The sequence below is a fragment of the Cherax quadricarinatus genome, chromosome 63 (genome assembly GCF_038502225.1).
Source record: "Cherax quadricarinatus isolate ZL_2023a chromosome 63, ASM3850222v1, whole genome shotgun sequence".
Classification (NCBI taxonomy): Eukaryota; Metazoa; Arthropoda; class Malacostraca; order Decapoda; family Parastacidae; genus Cherax; species Cherax quadricarinatus.
This window is the reverse complement of record NC_091354.1, coordinates 4,232,152-4,253,148: the sequence shown is the minus strand read 5'-3', so window position 1 is coordinate 4,253,148 and position 20,997 is coordinate 4,232,152. Positions and strand designations below refer to the sequence as shown.

General features: G+C 37.9%; 1 protein-coding gene across 2 annotated transcripts; it reads left to right on the top strand.

The window, feature by feature from the left end:
* The first annotated feature begins 277 nt into the window (after nt 1–277).
* gammaCOP (coat protein (coatomer) gamma) lies at nt 278–20,367 on the top strand. 2 transcript variants are annotated; one of them, XM_053790368.2, is made up of 16 exons: nt 278–428; nt 4,326–4,564; nt 5,201–5,320; nt 6,562–6,728; nt 7,572–7,701; nt 9,854–10,068; nt 10,547–10,778; nt 11,452–11,611; nt 12,719–12,864; nt 13,656–13,862; nt 14,070–14,245; nt 15,251–15,398; nt 16,476–16,647; nt 17,940–18,034; nt 19,170–19,407; nt 20,003–20,367. In XM_053790368.2, exons 1-16 carry the CDS (start codon nt 386–388, stop codon nt 20,131–20,133), a joined length of 2,619 nt encoding a protein of 872 aa, XP_053646343.1. In that variant the 5' UTR covers nt 278–385; the 3' UTR covers nt 20,134–20,367. The 2 variants fall into 2 exon arrangements, with proteins under 2 accessions (XP_053646343.1, XP_069954706.1); XM_070098605.1 differs by lacking the exon at nt 278–428 and adding an exon at nt 4,009–4,042.
* Nucleotides 20,368–20,997: the final 630 nt, after the last annotated feature.

Sequence of the window (20,997 nt, the reverse complement as noted above, 5' to 3'; positions counted from 1 at the left end):
GCCTAACCCAACTAAATATATTTTATATATTTAATATAAACAAACACAGTAAATATATTTTTTTCGTTATATATTTTGGCGAAATTATTGCATATATTTCTCTTTTAATGTGTTTACGATATACAAAAAGTAGGTTTAATCCTACTTGAAATCTTCCCGTTTTATACCATAAATATGAGACGTTTTAATTTTTTAAATATATATATATTCATCCAACATTATAATATTTATAATGACTGTCATAAAACTTTTTTTTATAATATTGTTATTAATATAGAGAGTGAAAAAGAACCAAGAGGCAGGTTGTGGGTCGACGTGGCCATAACAAAGCTGGTGTCAGCTGAGCTGAAGCTGGAGAAGGAGAGCTTTATTGAGCTTAATAAAGATGATGAGTTCATTCAAGCAGATAAAGAAAGATGAGGAAGAAGGTAAGGTACATGTTAGTATATATGTAGCTTGGGAGGAGAGTGATAATGGTGAGTTGAAGCGTGTTAATGGTGAGTTGAGTTAGTGAGTGTGTGTGTTGACCTGTCAAACTCTGCCGCCGGTCATGATGTTTAGGCGATTCCTTGTGGGTTTAGCGCTTTGCTTTGATTGTTGTTGTGATATTAGTAAGATGTTTAGGTTGTTGTCCGTAAGTTGTAATGTTTGTATATTGTTCCTTGGTGCCAGTGATTGGCACCACCGTGTTAACTCTGGTTGATGACAATTGATAATGTTAACAGTGTTGGTGGCACCTTCACTGGTGCTAATACCACTTGTTATTACTGCCACTTGTTAATGCTGCCACTTGTTAATGCTGCCACTTGTTATTACTGCGACTTGTTAATGCTGCCACTTGTTAATGCTGCCACTTGTTATTACTGCGACTTGTTAATGCTGCCACTTGTTAATGCTGCCACTTGTTAATGCTGCCACTTGTTAATGCTGCCACTTGTTAATGCTGCCACTTGTTAATGCTGCCACTTGTTAATGCTGCCACTTGTTAATGCTGCCACTTGTTATTACTGCCACTTGTTAATGCTGCCACTTGTTATTACTGCCACTTGTTAATGCTGCCACTTGTTAATGCTGCCACTTGTTAATGCTGCCACTTGTTAATGCTGCCACTTGTTAATGCTGCCACTTGTTATTACTGCCACTTGTTAATGCTGCCACTTGTTAATGCTGCCACTTGTTAATGCTGCCACTTGTTAATGCTGCCACTTGTTAATGCTGCCACTTGTTAATGCTGCCACTTGTTAATGCTGCCACTTGTTAATGCTGCCACTTGTTATTACTGCCACTTGTTAATGCTGCCACTTGTTAATGCTGCCACTTGTTAATGCTGCCACTTGTTAATGCTGCCACTTGTTATTCCTGCCACTTGTTAATGCTGCCACTTGTTATTACTGCCACTTGTTAATGCTGCCACTTGTTAATGCTGCCACTTGTTAATGCTGCCACTTGTTATTACTGCCACTTGTTATTACTGCCACTTGTTAATGCTGCCACTTGTTAATGCTGCCACTTGTTAATGCTGCCACTTGTTAATACTGCCACTTGTTATTACTGCCACTTGTTATTACTGCCACTTGTTATTACTGCCACTTGTTATTACTGCCACTTGTTAATGCTGCCACTTGTTAATGCGGCCACTTGTTATTACTGCCACTTGTTATTACTGCCACTTGTTAATGCTGCCACTTGTTAATGCTGCCACTTGTTAATGCTGCCACTTGTTATTACTGCCACTTGTTATTACTGCCACTTGTTATTACTGCCACTTGTTAATGCTGCCACTTGTTATTACTGCCACTTGTTAATGCTGCCACTTGTTAATGCTGCCACTTGTTAATGCTGCCACTTGTTATTACTGCCACTTGTTAATGCTGCCACTTGTTATTACTGCCACTTGTTAATGCTGCCACTTGTTATTACTGCCACTTGTTATTACTGCCACTAGTTAATGCTGCCACTTGTTATTACTGCCACTTGTTAATGCTGCCACTTGTTATTACTGCCACTTGTTATTACTGCCACTTGTTAATGCTGCCACTTGTTATTACTGCCACTTGTTAATGCTGCCACTTGTTAATGCTGCCACTTGTTATTACTGCCACTTGTTAATGCTGCCACTTGTTATTACTGCCACTTGTTAATGCTGCCACTTGTTATTACTGCCACTTGTTAATGCTGCCACTTGTTATTACTGCCACTTGTTATTACTGCCACTTGTTAATGCTGCCACTTGTTATTACTGCCACTTGTTAATGCTGCCACTTGTTATTACTGCCACTTGTTATTACTGCCACTTGTTATTACTGCCACTTGTTATTACTGCCACTTGTTATTACTGCCACTTGTTAATGCTGCCACTTGTTATTACTGCCACTTGTTATTACTGCCACTTGTTATTGCTGCCACTTGTTAATGCTGCCACTTGTTATTACTGCCACTTGTTATTACTGCCACTTGTTATTACTGCCACTTGTTATTACTGCCACTTGTTATTACTGCCAATTGTTATTACTGCCACTTGTAAATGCTGCCACTTGTTATTACTGCCACTTGTTAATGCTGCCACTTGTTATTTCTGCCACTTGTTAATGCTGCCACTTGTTATTACTGCCACTTGTTAATGCTGCCACTTGTTATTACTGCCACTTGTAAATGCTGCCACTTGTTATTACTGCCACTTGTTAATGCTGCCACTTGTTATTACTGCCACTTATTAATGCTGCCACTTGTTATTTCTGCCACTTGTTAATGCTGCCACTTGTTATTACTGCCACTTATTATTACTGCCACTTGTTATTACTGCCACTTGTTAATGCTGCCACTTGTTATTTCTGCCACTTGTTAATGCTGCCACTTGTTAATGCTGCCACTTGTTATTACTGCCACTTGTTAATGCTGCCACGTGTTATTACTGCCACTTGTTAATGCTGCCACATGTTATTACTGCCACTTGTTAATGCTGCCACTTGTTAATGCTGCCACTTGTTAATTCTGCCACTTACTAATGCTGCCACTTGTTGATGCTCTCACTTGTTAGTGCCACCACTTGTTAATGCCGCCACTTGTTAATGCCACCACTTGCTAATGCCGCCACTTGCTAATGCCGCCACTTGTTGATGCTCCCACTTGTTAGTGCCACCACTTGTTAATGCCGCCACTTGTTAATGCTGCCACTTGTTAATGCCGCCACTTGTTAATGCCGCCACTTGTTAATGCTGCCACTTGTTAATGCTGCCACTTGTTAATGCCACTACTTGTTAATGCCACCACTTGTTAATGCCACCACTTGTTAATGCTCCCACTTGTTAATGCTGCCACTTGTTAATGCCACTACTTGTTAATGCCACCACTTGTTAGTGCCACCACTAGTTAATGCCACCACTTGTTAGTGCCACTGTTAACACCACCACCACCACCACTTGTTTACACCACCACCACATATTATTACCACCACTGTTTCTAATACTGCTGCTGCTCTTGTAATAAAATTCATTCTGGTGGCCCTGCCTGTAATAGTGTGTTTGTTACGTTACAGTGGTGGTAGTGTTACATCGTAGTGGCAGTAGTGTTACGTCGTAGTGGCAGTAGTGTTATGTCGTAGTGGCAGTAGTGTTATGTCGTAGTGGTGGTAGTGTTACGTTGTAGTGGTGATAGTTCAACCCACAACTGAAGGTACCAAAGTTGAACCCTCGGAAAAGCAAGGATTGCAGTTACCTGTGTGTTCTAATTCTTTTGGTATCCCATTTGTGGACAAGTTTCCTAACCTCTACTTCCCCTGATTGATTAAGCAAATATCAGAGAAACCTTGCCCAGGGCCAGGCTTGTCTGGTATATCAAAGGTAGAGGTGATTCCATTATGCACAGTATAATTATATTCATATTTATCTTTTTTTTTCCTTTACTTCAAAATATTCCAGACCCCCTTTTCAAATCCCTCTGGCATTAAAGATTTTGACTTTTAAGTTAATGGTAGGATGTCTCACACAGTAAATGACTTGGGTTTGATCCTAGATTCATTAACAAATGATCAGGAAATATCCAGGTATGATATGGTGTATACATATTTCACTTCTAATGATATAATGTGCTATAAGAATTCATGAGTATACAGGTTGACTTTTATAATAAATTTCCTATTTCCACTGTAACTTAACCTGAAGAGATAAGGGGGCGTTGTTCCCGAGCCCATCAAATGCTTATACGTATAATTTCTTGATGGCCACCCATACAATGAATACGAGGTGCATATTAAAGATTTTTTTGTAATGAAATATTTAATGTCTGTTTAGTTTTTAATCAAAATTTCTCCATTGTTTTATTTGCAGGGGGTGGGAATCCATACCACAGCATGGATAAGACTTCGGTGCTACAAGAAGCTCGGGTTTTCAACGAGACTCCAGTTAATGTGAAGCGTAGTACCCACGTCCTCACAAAGATACTTTACTTGCTTAACCAAGGGGAAACTCTTGCAACCAAAGAAGCTACCGATGCCTTCTTTGCAATGACCAAATTGTTTCAGAGTAATGACTTGGTCCTTCGACGTCTTGTTTATCTTGGTATTAAGGTTAGAAACTATTGCAACACCTCAGGTTGTAATAAATTTATAATTTCTTCAAAATATAGGCAAGAATAGAGAGTAATTATTAGTTAATAAAATAAATTTTTACCTTGGTATTTCTTGCTATGGATTACAATGACTTATATTGATCAGATATACCTTTGATATACTTTAGTGGCAGTGGCTGAGACAAACAGTATAGGGATACACAGCACCTCTCCTCACTGCAACACGTGAGCTGCACTGCACTGAGCTGGTTGCTGGGATGCAGTGTGGGTGGATGGCTGACTGAAGCAAACTTGAGAATGACAGAGGTGTATGGAAATTAAGTAAACTGGGAGCCAAATAGAACAAAAATTACATTTTGTTTAGTGTATGCAATGACAGCATTGTATTACTGTATACACATACAATATAACTGTGATGCAATTCCTATATTCATTTAAAGTATTATAATTAATCTTGCCTACAGTGTAGCACTGAACTTTATATGCGTTATAATTTTTTTTTTGTATGTACATGCTTAAATGTGTTAAGTGACATAATTTAGCATTAATGTAACTACATCGCTTACCAGTTGCTGTTAACATTGTTTTACTTTGTATATTCCTCTCAGTTTTCTTCAGATTTTCATAATTTCAGGAACTGTGCACTGTTGCTGAAGACACAATCATTGTAACATCTTCCTTAACTAAAGATATGACTGGACGAGAGGATCAGTACAGGGCCCCAGCAATCAGAGCATTATGCAGAATCACAGATGTATGTATGTTTAAATAATTCAAATAAAATAATTGGTTATGTCTATGATTGATTTCATTAGTATTTGGGTTGTTTAAATATTGAACAAGTTTCACAGGTAAAGAAGTAATATATTTGGAATATTGTACCTAGTACAGAAGTGCATTATTTTGCCCTGATTCAGTGTTAAGTTGCGTCTATTCTTAGCATAGTTCTATAGGTGCATTAAGGGATAAAGATTAAGCGTGGTGTGACGCATATGAGATGAGACTGACATATTTTCCTATACAGTGGACCCCCGCCTTACGATCAGCTTCCAATGCAACCAATTATGTAAGTGTATTTATGTAAGTGCTTTTGTACGTGTATTTTTGGGGGTCTGAAACGGACTAATCTAATTCACAATATTCCCTATGGGAACAAATTCTTTCGGTAACGGCACCTGAACATACTTCTGGAATGAAATTATATTGTAAGGGGGGGTCCACTGTATTGTAGTGGAGGAATACTGGCAAGAAGCCAGGGTATATTGCAAAAGGTCTTGCTCCATCCCATTTGACTGTGCTAACTATCTGTGGTTGATGAGATTAGCTTAAGATGTAGTTTGAAACCTGCTTGTACCTGGTGTTTGACAGTTTTATAAGCATGGTACCTTGTTGTTGGTGAAGGGCTTTTGATCCAAGGAATTAGAACTACTTCCTCTTCCTCAGATCAAATCTAATTGCCTCCCATTCTCTAGATGCTTTGAAATAATAGGCTGCACAACTCAGACTTTGTTGTTGTAGTTCTATATAATTTTTTTTTGTTGTTGTAAAATTGTTGCTGTCTTTAAAGTGAATGTTACCTAGTTCCTGCCGGGAAATTGTGACAGGAGCTCATTTAGTAGATGCAGGTTGCTATCATCATCTAGTGACATAGCGACTTCTTATCATGGTTGCTGTAACTGGTCCGGGTGGCAGCGACTTCTTATGATCATGATCATGGTTGCTCCTATTGGCCCAGAGACAGTTGTTGAGTTTTTCATCATGTTGTTTGGTGAAATTTTAGATGCATTAATCCTATATTTGAGGTTCATGCCTTTTTATGGGCTTAATCCAATTTTTTTGTTTTATAGTTTTCACACATGCTTTTGTAACAAAATTAGTGTTGAGTTCTGCTGAAATTTAGCAACCCTTTTAATGTTATAGCATAATTTGATTTACCCAATAGCATTTAACATTTTCTACTTTTACTCACACTGTCATATTTAATACATTCCACAGGCTACTATGATGCAAGCTATTGAGAGATACATGAAGCAAGCCATTGTTGATCGTGCACCTGGTGTAAGCAGCGCTGCTCTAGTATCTTGTCGACATATAATGAAGGATTCACCTGATGTTGTCAAGCGCTGGGTCTCTGAAGTGCAGGAAGCACTTAGTTCTGACTGGTTAGTGATTATGTTCTCTCTGTGGATTATTCTTAGACTATGATTTTGTAGCAGTTTATTAAATTGGGGCATTCAACACATTTCAATAAATGGTGGCCTTTGTTCCTTGATAATACTACGAATTGGTGTGTGTGCATATAATTTCATACTAAAATGTACAGTACATGGCTATTGAAGGAAAGTTTTTTAAATTAGGAAATATTTTCATTATTTTCTAATTATGTTTAAAGCTCATTCATTTTATATTTAAAAGATTTCTCTCTCCATTCTTCCCCATTTCCCTCTTCCTCTCTCCTTTTTTATCTCCCTCTCTTTGTCCCTTCTTTCTCTTTCTTCTTTCACCTCTCCTCTCCTATATCTTTCCTTCCTTTCCTCTATCCCTTTCTTGTCCCTTCCATTTGATGGATAGCCTTTATGATTTTCCACAAATCATAATATAGTACAGCCTCTCCTCACTTAGCGACGTACTTGTTTACCAACGACTCAGAATTAAAACGGGCTCTCTGATCAGTATGCATACCTTAATAATGTATATTAGAGCTGATTTCCTCTATTCTCTTTATCACAATATACAGTACACAATTGTATAAACATTTAAAAATATACCAGAAATGTTATAAATGGTGCAAAGGTGACATTAAAACAATACCAGAGATGGTTGACACAAACCCACTGCCATTATAGTATGCTCCTCACTTGGTGACGAATTCGTTTACCGACGAATTCTTAGGAACGGAACTCTGTCGTTAAGTGAGGTGAGGCTGTACTGTACATCAATGACTGTTCTGAAACTGAATTCTTGTGTAACATTTTGGTAAACCTGTTTAAAACAATTCTTTCCAGTGTGATGGTTCAGTTTCATGCACTAGGAGTGTTACACCAAATTCGTAAGTCAGATAAACTTGCCGTTACAAAAATGGTTACCAAATTAACGTCTTCGGGTCTTCGTTCTCCTTATGCCATCTGTTTATTGGTAAGTTATTTATCTCATAGTTTGCATGCCTTGAAGTTTTAACTTTGTGTTCTGTGTTATTCTCTATACAGGCTTTAATGTGTATGAAGTTTTGTTAGAGCAGTAAGTCATAAATGAGCATTTAAGATTGTCATTTCTAGATGTATCTTTGTCTTTATTGTGATCACATAGTGTACATATATGTAACATTTTAGGCAAGTCTTAGCCTAATAATAATTGAAAAGGATATGCACTTACATTAATTATAATGCTTTGAAGATTGCCAGTTTCCTTTCCCAGTTTTTCTTCCAGCAGTGGTAGCGTTATTCATTAAGTCTTCATTATGAAGTCTCATTTTTTGTTTATTGGTTTCTAGAGGTAGTTTAGTATTGTTTATGATAAGAAAGGTCTGTTTTTCCTGAGAGTTTATTCTGCCTAATTTTAGTTGGGGGTATTTGTTCAATTTTGGTCTGTTGCAGAAGCAGGTGTCTGTGATTTTGGTGGGTTTAGTAATTGAAGGTGATGAGGCAGGAACATGCAGTATTTAGAAAGCTTAAAACTTGGGTATTGTTGGATTAACAAAATAACAATAGAAGGATTATAGATAACCTTTCACCCGAATACAGGCAAAAAATTTTTTTTTTACTTTCCATGATATTATAAGCCTTCATATGTTTTTAGGTTCACCAGGCTTTATGGACAAGCACTTAACCCTTTGACTGTTTTCGACGTATAAATACGTCTTACGAGCCAATGTTTCTGACGTATACTCAATAATTCTAGCAGCTTCAAATCAAGCGGGAGAAAGCTGGTAGGCCCACATGTGAGAGAATGGGTCTGTGTGGTCAGTGTGCACCACATAAAAAAAATCCTGCAGCACACATTGCGTAATGAGAAAAAAAAAAATGATCGTTTTTTTGGAATAAAACGCCGACTTTGAGGTGTATTTTCGTATAGTATTTATCGTTGTATTTGCGTTTTCATGGTCTTAGGTGATAAAATGGAAAACATATTACAGAAATAGAGATGATTTTCATTACTTTGACGATGAAAACGACCTTGAAACTGAGCTCAAAGTAGCAGAAATATTCGATTTTTACCAATGTTCAGGAGTAAATAAATCACACCACACGTCCAATACACGTCAACTGGGGAGTCTAATATTCTTTCACTAGTGCACTGATATTATTTATACCATTTTTACAATAATGCAGTAGTCTGCATAACAGTAAATTTTGTATTTTTTTGTATGAATAAAAAATCAAAATAGAAAGCAATAATAATATAAGAGGGGCCTAGAGATGTGACTAATGAACAGAGCATATGTTATTTTAGTGCCACGAATGTCTACCTTGTTTATTCTGGACCCTATTTTGAAATTGGCATCTTTTTTAGTTTGCGTGAAATTGGCCAAATTGCCAATTTCTGACTATCATATTGGGTAGTCCAAATTAGTAAATGGGAGGTTTCTTGTACTCAGCTGATAGATAAAATGAAGTTCTAAAGAAATAGCTATGAGTTTGATCAACTGGAACAATGGAATTGGCTGAAAATAGGGCTCAAAGTCGGCGAAATCGCCGATACACATATGTCGCCGAGACCGCTAACTTCGCGGGAGCATAATTCCATGAGTTTTTGACCAAATCTCGAACTTTTGGTGTCATTACCATCGGGAAAGGATTCTCTATCATTTCATAAGAAATTTTTTTTTTTTTTTTTCAAAAATTGAGCGACATAGAATGACAGTTTCAGAAAGGGGCCTGAAACAGTCAAAGGGTTAAATTACCTGTGTGACATTGGCAATACAGACCTTGAGCATACATTTTGTAATTGCTACAAACAGACAAGCCATGGAAATACATTAAAAGTGTACTTCCAGCTACACTTGTTCAGAACTTTTGCTCTCATGGGTAGACAAGCGAGTTCACTGATGAATAGTCCACTGTGTCTTTTTGAATTTGGTCTGCTTTACGTAAGATAACAAACATCGTTGTTGGATATAATTCTGTCATAACTTTAGTCTTGGTGCATGAAATGAGACACTTGCCACATTATCAGAATATAAGATTGTGTAGAGTACTAAGGACTGAATTGTCATCTTGGTGTACATGTGCTAATTGGGAGTGGCTTATGACGGATATATATTTTAAATTGTTCATTTAAACTCCTCCAGATTCGTATTGTAGCTCGCCTCATCGAGGAAGATGAAGTTGGAGCAGATTCACGGTTGTTTGACTTCTTGGAGTCCATGTTAAGACATAAGGCAGAGATGGTGATATATGAAGCAGCCAATGCCATTGTCACACTCAGAAAATCTTCAGCTCGGGACTTGGCCCCTGCCATTTCAGTTTTGCAGCTCTTTTTGTCCAGTCCTAAGCCCACTCTCAGGTAACTGTTCAACAAGTTTATAAATTTAAGAATACAGTACAGGTTGTTGGTTGTTAGTGTGTTGTGCCATGCATACTCTGTAAACATTGAAGTTTTTCTAGACAAGGATGAGTTAGTGATGGATAACCACTAATAAATTTCTAAAGTATGATAACAGTTTTGTTGCCGAATTACAGCAAATATGGTGTATGTTGTGTAAAATGGGACAAAACCCACTTCTCACATCTCATTGTTATGCCTATCCTCATAATTCTTGAAGTTAAACCCCCCGTTTTTTCTTTCCATGCCTTTACCTTTGAGGAGTTCTGAGAGTTTTTCTACTCCCATCTGATGCTTTCCTGGTCAACCATAATTGGTCATTTAGTATTACCACTGCTCCTCCTTTAGCTCTAGTTCTTCCCAATTAAATTTTTTTGTATTGTATTTTATTTTGTTTCATGCTGTATTTACAGTATTAATGTAAAGCTTGCTGTTCCAGATTTGCAGCAGTACGTACTCTTAGTAAAGTTGCAATGACACAGCCTAATGCAGTGACTGCTTGCAATTTGGACCTTGAGAACTTGATCCAAGATGTAAATCGATCCATTGCTACCTTGGCTATCACCACGCTTCTCAAGACTGGCTCAGAGGGATCTGTGGACCGCCTCATGAAGTCCATCTCTTCGTTTCTTAATGACATTTCTGATGAATTTAAGATTGTAGTTGTAGAGGTGAGATTTATCGTTACCTTAATTCTGTTGACAACAAAAGTCCTCCAGTTAATTGACATAAGCAATATTTTATTTACCTCTACAATTTTTATTAAAGAAGAACAGACTACGATACATCATGCACTTCCTGTGGATGCTGACTGCATGGTAATCTACCTGTTAAGACTGGATAGTCATATCAGTATAACCATAAATTGTTGGGCATATAACTTGCTTGAAAAATTTTGCCTATAAATATACCTATGTCATATGTCTGTTAGTTGACAAATGGTGATATTTAGACACAAATATTTGAAAATGCACATAGTGAAACCTTGTATAAATGAAAGACTCTACTCTGCTGTGTGTCTTAAGACTTCTATTGCCTTCTTCAGGTCACTCTGGGTCATGGTTTAGATTATTCCTCATGTGTTGTGTGATCCAAATGGGTTTAGCACTTTTCTTGAATAAACAGGTGTGGAACCTTTGGTCTCCTATGAGGAAGATCTTATCTAGGATGCTTTTATGTGATGTATCTGGAGATTTTTTGTTATTTTTATCATTCAAAGTGTATGAAGTAATATTGTACTGAAACCTCTTATATGCACTTGATTAAAATGGTTTGTTAATATTTATAGAATGCTCTAAGAATTGTAAATAATTTTGCTCTTCTTGCATTTTGGCAATTTTGTAGGCCTTGCGAGCCCTGGCTTTGAAATATCCAAGAAAACAAGCAGTACTAATGGGGCAATTGGCAGACATGCTGCGCAGTGAAGGAGGTTTACCATACAAAGAGGCCATCGCTAGTACTATCATTACTATTATTGAGGATAATCCTGAAGCCAAGGAGAAAGGTGAGCTATTTAGAGCCATTTCTCACGTGATTTTAGTTTTATTTTTTTTATTATCACACTGGCCGATTCCCACCAAGGCAGGGTGGCCCAAAAAAGAAAAACTTTCACCATCATTCACTCCATCACTGTCTTGTCAGAAGGGTGCTTTACACTACAGTTTAAACTGCAACATTAACACCCCTCCTTCAGAGTGCAGGCACTGTACTTCCCATCTCCAGGACTCAAGTCCGGCCTGCCGGTTTCCCTGAACCCCTTCATAAATGTTACTTTGCTCACACTCCAACAGCACGTCAAGTATTAAAAACCATTTGTCTCCATTCACTCCTATCAAACACGCTCACGCATGCCTGCTGGAAGTCCAAGCCCCTCGCACACAAAACCTCCTTTACCCCCTCCCTCCAACCTTTCCTAGGCCGACCCCTACCCCGCCTTCCTTCCACTACAGACTGATACACTCTTGAAGTCACTCTGTTTCGCTCCATTTTAGTTATTGTCCAGAATTTTCATCTTGATCTGAGATTCTGTGAAGTTAGAATAGTTGTAATGGTGGTGGTGAGGTTCAATGGGTCAACAGTGGATAATAGTGTCGAGTCTCTTGGAAATGTATCTAGAAAGGGAGTGAGTGAGTGGTACATGCATTTTTCTCTGTTGGGCCACTTTCATTAGAAAATGACAAGTTAAAAAGAATATATATATTTTTTTACTTCAGTGACTATCTCCCTCCAAAGAAAAAGCACATTCACCAGCATTTATTCAGTCACCATCTCTCCAGAAATGTATTGATATCACAATTCATATTAACCTACTGCAACATCCCCACCCCTTCTTCAGAGTAATTGTACTGCTTTTCCCACCTTCAGAACTCAAGTCTGGCTAACCTGTTTCCACTGTATCCCTTCAGAAAAGTTAACTTGCTCACACTTCAACAGCACTTCTGTTAAAAACCACTTGTCTGCCTTCACTCCTATCTAACATGCTCAAGTTTTATTGTGAAGAGAAAATGTAAGGGATAAAGCACATCATCCACTTGGCAAAATTTTTGGGATGGGTGATCCACCTGTCTTGTATATTTTATATCTGCTTTTTTTTTCCCCTTTCAAATTATAGGTCTGGATCATTTATGTGAATTCATCGAGGATTGTGAACACACAACACTGGCAGTACGCATAATTCACTTGTTAGGCCGTGAAGGACCACGTACTCGACAACCTGCCCGATATATTCGCTTCGTCTATAATCGTGTCATTCTGGAGGTCAGAGTTATGTTTATGATATACCCTGTTGCAATCATATACACTAAACCCTCAATATTACAGACTAATAGAAGATATTCTCAGAGTTTCCTCTCCTCTCATTCCTTGTCTCTCTCCCTCATCCTTTTGACCTTTTTCCCTTCCTTTTACTGTCCCTCTTCCCTTTCTCCTATCTTTCCCTTCTCCCTTTGCTCTTCCTTTTCCCCTCTCCTACTCCTTTTCTCTGCATTTCCTTCTCCCATTCCCCTCTCTACACCCCTTCTACCCATTTCCCCTTTTTCTTCTTAGTCCTCTTCCCCCTCTCTCTTCCCTTTACTAATTCCCCTTTTTTCCCTCCAGATTTTGCTCATTAATATTGTAATCTAACATCTTCTGTTGTCATGCCATTTAATGAATGGAAGAATAGTGAAGAAAAGTACAGTATATAAAAGTAAATTTAAGGGCTATAAACATTATTTGGGAAATTATCTTCCTTTTTAACTAATTTATATCAGGATTTATTGTATTTTATTATTGGAGATTATTATATTTTCTAGTTCACCCTGTCAGTATTTCATTGGTTATTGTGTTGTTTGTAACTAATAAAATATTGACACGGTGAATTAGAAAATATGGTAATCTATAGTAATGTAATACAATAAATTTTGTATGGTTTGTAATATATTTAATTATTCCCACAATTTTTTAATCTTTTCTGGGCTTTTTGCTCTGGACCCCATGAAAGCAAGAAACAGGTTAATAATGATAATCAGTTACACGTCACAGAAAACATTGCTGTTTTTCTTGAACAGAATGCAGCAGTGCGGGCAGCAGCTGTGTCTGTGCTTGCCAAGTTTGGTGCACAGTGCGAGTCTTTGTTGGGTAATATTTTGGTGTTGTTGCAACGATGCATGATGGACACAGAAGATGAGGTGCGGGACCGAGCAACTTACTATCATGCTGTTTTGGCCACCCGTGACAATGCTCTTATTAATCAGTACATCCTCAACCCACCTCAGGTATCATATTGTGTTTGCATTATGGTTACTAATATAAGTTACATAATATATTATACTGTATTTCAGATTTATGTGATATGTTTTGTATTTCTCAGGGGAGCTTTTACACTTGGTACAGTAATTATACAGAAAAGTTTATCATTGTTTCAGGTAATTTCTTTAGTGAGAGAATGAACAGGTAGTATAGCTGCCATTTTCTATTCCTAGTTTGCACTACCAAGTTTGGAACGTGCATTGGTGCAGTACCTGCGGACCGATACCTCTGGACCCTTTGACACTCGGACAATACCCACAGCTCCCCCTCCACAGGAAGAAAAGAAAACTCCAAATATCATGGAGCCAGCACCTCGTCCAGTGGAGCGCATTATACCTACTCATGAAAAGTAAGCTCTTCATATGTTACTTGTTCAAGTAATATTCATGTAATTTTTTGTTTTGTTACATCCATCACACTGTTACTAATCTTTTATGCTTTCATTCTTGCAACTTCTGTTCATTGTTCCTTCATTGGGGGGTGGCTTAATGGTAGTGAAGGGGTTTTGATCCAAGGAATTGGAGCTACCCATCTCTTCCTCATCAAACCTGATTACCTCCCATATACAGTGGAACCTCAGTACTCGAACATCTCCCTACTCAAACAAAGCTTGACACTTGACCAAACAAACACGACCTGCCAGAATTTCGGCGTAAACTGTTTCGTGTTTCTTCACTTTTTTGGTGCTTTTATATTATTTATATATATAAGTCACCATGGGGCCTATGAAGATTAATGATAACAGCCAACCAAAAAGAAAATTAGTTGGGAAGAATTCGTTGATACTCAAATGGATTGGCACTCGAACAGCCTTCTGGAATGAATTAAGTTAGAGTACCAAGGTTCCACTGTATTTGTCCTACTCTGTTAAAGCTTCCCAAACAATTTATTAGGGTTGCATGAGTGTCTCAAGATTTTCTAGTATGTGCTTAATCTTTTTTGGCATTTTATTCTTTGTCTTTATTCTGAAGGATAAAACAAAATTCACTCCTTTGAAAACCATCATCCAGCTCATGCCAGCCTTTAGCAAAAGTTTTACACACTAGCATTATTTTAAGTACCATATATCAATGCTGCTGTTGGGGTTTAGTGCTTCCAAATGAGGTGGGAAGTCCAGTGCTTGCACTCTGAAGGAGGGGTGGGGGGATATGCCAGTTTGGAAGGCGTCTGAACTGTAGTATTGGCAGACCGCTGGTAAGACAGTGATAATGATGGTGGAAGCATTACTTCTTTTTCGGTCCACCCTGCCTCAGTGGGAGATGGGTATAATGTTAAAAAATGAAATAAAATGCTATTGTGGATGTCTTCTTAAGTGTATTGCCAGAATTTTTTTTATCATTGCATTTTTTTTAAGGTATGCAGAACAGCTGGCAGCCATTCCTCACTTTGCTCATCTTGGTCCACTCTTCAAGTCCTCTGCACCCTTGGAACTAACTGAAGCTGAAACAGAATATATGGTGCGCTGCATCAAGCATACATTCCAGAAGCATATTGTCCTCCAGGTATGTTCATGGAATAATGAAATCCATTTATTTGTTAATTTTTGACACTGAAGGTAATGTTAGAAACTGTTCATTTTCAATTCATTCCTTATTGCTCTTACTACTGTTAAAATTATGATCATTCTTCCTCTCCCTTTTTGTTCCATTTTGTCTCTTGATTTATCCTTGTTCTATTCTTTTCCCTCCTACTCCTGTTTTTTATCCTTCCATTATTTATGTTCCTCCTGTTCCTCCTCTTCTGTTTTCTTTCATCCTTCCTGACTCCTCCCTTCCCTTACTCCTGTCCCCCATCTATCACTCCTTTTCTTCCTCCCCTCCATCATATTTTTTCATATATTCCCCCTTCCTCATTATACTTCCTTTCCCCCTCTCTCATTCTGCTTTCTTTATACTCTCTTTCATTCTTCTTCCTTTTTCTCTTCCTGTCTTCCTCATTTTACTTCCTTTTTCCCCTCTCTCTTATTCTCTTTACCCCTCCCTCTCTCCTTCCTGTCTTTGTTATCTACTTCTTGTTCCTATGTTCCATCCTTTTGTTACTCCTGTTCTTTCTACTTCCTTTCCCTTTACTCTCTCCTACTTTTCTCCCATATCAGACCTTCACTTTTCAACCTCCTACCTTTCTTTTCTCTCCAATATCCTCCTCTTCTTTTTTCGCCCCTAACCTTACCTATACAGTCATTTGAGTGGATATATAGTAAATTTTGAACGTTGATACAATGAGAGACAATTACCTAGTCGTGTAATTACCCGTATATTTCATAGAAAAGATAATTCCCACATAGACGGAAATTATAGCAGTGAAAAAACTATAATGTGTGTTTCAGCCTCGGAGAGTCTTTTCTTGTGTGATCAGAGGCCCTCTTCAGGCTCAGAGGTCATTTTCATGCAGAGAGACTCATCTACTCAGGAAGGGACTTTAGGCATGGAGATAATTTTCAGGGTCAGAGACCTGAAGAGGGTCTCCTCTGATTGCAGCCTAAATATAAAAAATCTTCCTATTCTGTGTTTAATTTTCCATCCATGTAAGATTTACATCTTTATTTGTCAACATTTATGACACATCAAAACACATTACAGTTTGACTGCACAAATACCCTGAACGATCAGTTACTGGAAGCAGTTAGTGTGGTGGTTGAAGGTGATGGATGGGACATTGAGGCTTCCTTGCCATGCCCCTCTCTTCCTTACTCACAGCTGGGCTCATGTTACACTCTTCTTCCCATTCCTGAGGATATCATGGCCACAACAGGTGAGCTTGTAATTTTCACTTAGTTTAACATGGTGATATCACAAGATAATTTAGCACCTGCACCTTATCACTTGACTTTTAAGTTGTTGAGTTCCTTTGATGGGGAAGGGGAAGGCTCTGATAGTATCCTCTTGTTTAACTGGTAGCTTTTTTTTTTTTTTTTGTTTGCTCAGAGCTAGAGAGGCTTGTGAAGTTACAACATTTCTGCTTCATTTGGTAGCCAATAGATGATTATATACATTAGTTTCATTTGTAAAATAATTTCTACCTTATTTCTTGAGTATCTTAACATTTCATATAATTATTAGGGGTATCAGTTATATATTTCATTGGGGTATATATTATGATGTCATATATTATGATGTCATATTGAGGTATATGTGGAGGCAAAAAATGTTATCTATGGAGGCAAAGAAGGGAATGTTTGAAAGTATAGTAGTACCAACACTCTTATATGGGTGTGAAGCTTGGGTTGTGAATGCAGCAGCGAGGAGGTGGTTGGAGGCAGTGGAGATGTCCTGTCTAAGAGCAATATGTGGTGTAAATATTATGCAGAAAATTTGGAGTGTGGAAATTAGGAGAAGGTGTGGAGTTAATAAAAGTATTAGTCAGAGGGCTGAAGAGGGTTTGTTGAGGTAGTTTGGTTATTTAGAGAGAATGGATCAAAGTAGAATGACATGGAGAGCGTATAAATCTGTAGGGGAAGGAAGGCGGGGTAGGGGTCGTGCTCGTAAAGGTTGGAGGGAGGGGGTAAAGGTGTTGTGGGCGAGGGGTTTGGACTTCCAGCAAGCGTGCGTGAGCGTGTTAGATAGGAGTGAATGGAGACAAATGGTATTTGGGGCCTGACGATCTGTTGGAGTGTGAGCAAGGTAATATTTAGTGAAGGGATTCAGGGAAACCAGTTATTTTATATAACCGGACTTGAGTCCTGGAAATGGGAAGTACAATGCCTGCACTCGAAAGGAGGGGTTTGGGATATTGGCAGTTTGGAGAGATATATTGTGTATTTTTATACGTTTATACTTCTAAGCTGTTGTATGCTGGGTACCTCTGCAAAAACAGTGATTATGTGTGAGTGAGTTGAAAGTGTTGAATGATGATGAAAGTATTTTCTTTTTGGGGATTTTCTTTCTCTTTGGGTCATCCTGCCTCGGTGGGAAACAGCCGACTTGTTGAAAAAAAAAAAATGAATGGTTTGACCTATTTTTTGAAAGACATAACTGGAATTATTTTGGAATGTAGATAGATAATATGAAAAATGTTTACCTGACTATATAGAATATTTTTCACAGGTACTTTTTCTGCAACATTGAAGTTTAAAGTTCGAGACTGTGATCCTGCTACGGGTGAACCAGATACTGATGAAGGTTATGAAGATGATTACACAGTAAGTTGCATTTTCTTGAGGATTAAAGCCTGTGATAAAAGCAAATTTTATGATTTAAGTCAGATAATCCAGCTGGAATTATGACTTGAGATACTAAAAGCAAAGGAGGGGGGGATAGTTTTGGAATGGGATGAAGTAGGAGTTGTTACAGTTGCTCTTTGCCAATGATAGTAATTTTTAAGAAGATTCTGAGGAGTTGGAAAGGTTGGTAAATGAGTTTTGGAGAGTATACACACAAAAGAAATTAAAGAGCAATCACAGAAAAGAGCAAAGTGGTAAAGAATAATAAAAAAATTTAGGCCATGAAAAACTGGATACCATATTGGAGGAGGTAATGTACAGTAAACCTCCCAAGAGAGGTTTTTCAATCTCTCTTGTAGTCAGGTCAGTTCTGCTTATATTTTATGTTACCAACCCAAGTCATATTCAGCAACATAAATATCTAATAACCCATAATTGCTTTTATCAAGTAGATTCAGATAATGCTAAGTTATATAGGATTTCTGTTGTAATATGATACTTTATAGAGCATTTATGTTTGTAGGTATACTATGATTGCCCTGTGTGTGTGTGTGTGCATGTGTGTGTGCGCATGCGTGTGTGTGTGTGTGTGTGTGCGTGTGTGCGTGCGTGTGCGTGCGTGTGTGCACGCGTGTGTGTGTGTGCGTGTGTGTGCGTGTGTGCATGTGTGTGCGTGTGTGTGCATGTGTGTGCGTGTGTGTGTGTGTGTGTGTGTGTGTGTGTGTGTGTGTGTGTGTGTGTGTGTTTGCAAGATGGCTGCATTTTTTTTGTTTAATCTTTTGGTTGATGGTTTGCCTAGCTTGAGACTACATGTCATGTATTTAAACTGTCATTTGATATTTTTGGGAAATGTCACAAATCATAAGATTTGCCTGTGGTATGATTTGGATGTGGAGCAGTGCTATAAATGTTGGCATGTTGTACATAGTGACAATTAGTTGAGTTGGTCAGCTCAGTGTTAGGATTTTATGAAGCTGGTGATATTGCAGGCACCACAGCCTTCCATATATTTGGAAACACCAAACCTATGTAGTTATGTCATTGCAATATTGTGTTATAACAAATAATAGTTCATTATTTAAATTTTAATTATAATTTTTTTTCCAAAACCCAGCTTGAGGATGTTGAAATTACTGTAGCAGATCATGTTCAGCGAGCTGCACGAAGCAATTTTGCTGCTGGTTGGGATGAATTGGGAGCTACTAATGAACTGGAAGACACTTTTGCACTGTCAGCCATGACCACTTTAGAGGAAGCAATAACCCAAATAACTCAGTTCCTAGGCATGCATCCTTGTGATCGTTCAGATCGTGTTCCTGAAGGGAAGAGTGCACATACTTTGTATCTAGCAGGTAAGATCACCTGTAATTGAGCATGTCTTATAAATAACATATTGTAGCAAAATTTACATTTAACTTCTCAACTTTATTTTTCTTAATATTAATATGCTAAGAATATTTGTTCCATGTTTAATAAGCAGTTTTCAGGGAGACAACCACTGTGGATACCTGTATTTTCAAGAAGTTTGGTTATTATACTCGTATACAGTATTTAATTGTAATTTTATGCATTGTTTTTTCTAGGATGTTTCCTCAACCCTATAACTGTCCAAACGTTGATCTGTGTTCTTACTTGCTAGCACTTCAAATGTAGATCAGCATTTTATTTTTCCTGCCTTCAAATTTGGCACCAGAGGCCTGGGCAGTATAGAATGGGTCTTAACACAGTGTGCACAGTATTAAAAAAATCTGGAACCACCAGTTCAGTTGAGTGCTAGCTAGACCAAACACCATGATAAACTCCAGGGATTCACTAATGCCATATTGTATTAACACTCCATTTAGGAGGAAAGTGATGACCCTGCATTTAGTGGCTTTAAGCCAGATGTGGCATTAATGATAATGCATATTTAGAATTAGTAATTTATCAATTTTTTTTTTTCCACAGGCACTTACAGAGGTGGGCATGAAGTACTAGTAAGAGCTAAACTGGCACTCGCAGATGGTGTCACAATGCAGCTCACAGTTCGCTCAGATGATCCAGAAGTGTCTGAAGTTATTGCTTCGGCTGTTGGTTAATTGGCTGTCGTGTTGGAACATAATAGCATCATCTTGGAAATGGATATGAGAATTCAAGGTTCAAAGAGGATTTAAAAAATTGATGTTTTCTTGTATTCCAACTACAAAAAAACTATATACTTTAAGTAGATACGAATTATTTTATATTATTTTATTTACCAGGAATCATTTAGCATGTAGTTTTGTTTTCAGTTTACCATGGAACAATAGTGTCATTAAAAAATATAACATTAACATTTTTTTTTTTGTCCTAGCCAGAGATTTCGGTCTGTAAAACATCTTAGTCAAAATTTTTTTAATTACCCATTCTTAAGTTATGATTGATTTTTTTTTTTTAACCTAAAACATGAGGGCCATGCTTTACAGCATTTTGCTAATGCAGCAGTTTTCAATTATACCCATTCTTCATTTATTCAGGCTACCTATAATAAATATATTCACCACTTGCTAAAAGCTAGGTATAAACTGGGACTGCCTGTACAAATATTAATCAAGTTTTATTTATCCATGCCATCAAAGACAGGGGCCAGGTCAGGTACTTGCCCACTAATTTCACTCCACCAGGATTGTTGATCTTTTCTTTGCCTCATAAGCATGCAAGATAAATGGTGAATCTTAAACTTGTACTAACAGACTCAGTGCTTGTGGGTTTAGCGCTTAGTTTTGATTAATCAGTAAGTACAGGAAACCCTTGCTTTAAGACTAATAGGGGAGAACAGTGACAAGTCATAGCATCTGTGGTGGACAGTCACGACTGCCGAGACCAGGATACCCCTCCCAGGGTATCCCCAAATTGGTACAACCCACAACTTCTACGAAACTTTGAGAATACCTACTTCACGATGATTGTCCAAGAAATTGGAT

Excerpts from the sequence above, each read along its gene's own strand:
- gammaCOP (XM_053790368.2), top strand. The coding sequence starts at position 386 with ATGATGAGTTCATTCAAGCAGATAAAGAAAGATGAGGAAGAAG. Across the intron at positions 11,612-12,718 it reads TCCTGAAGCCAAGGAGAAAG|GTCTGGATCATTTATGTGAA; the intron begins GTGAGCTATTTA and ends TTCAAATTATAG. Across the intron at positions 19,408-20,002 it reads ACATACTTTGTATCTAGCAG|GCACTTACAGAGGTGGGCAT; the intron begins GTAAGATCACCT and ends TTTTTTCCACAG.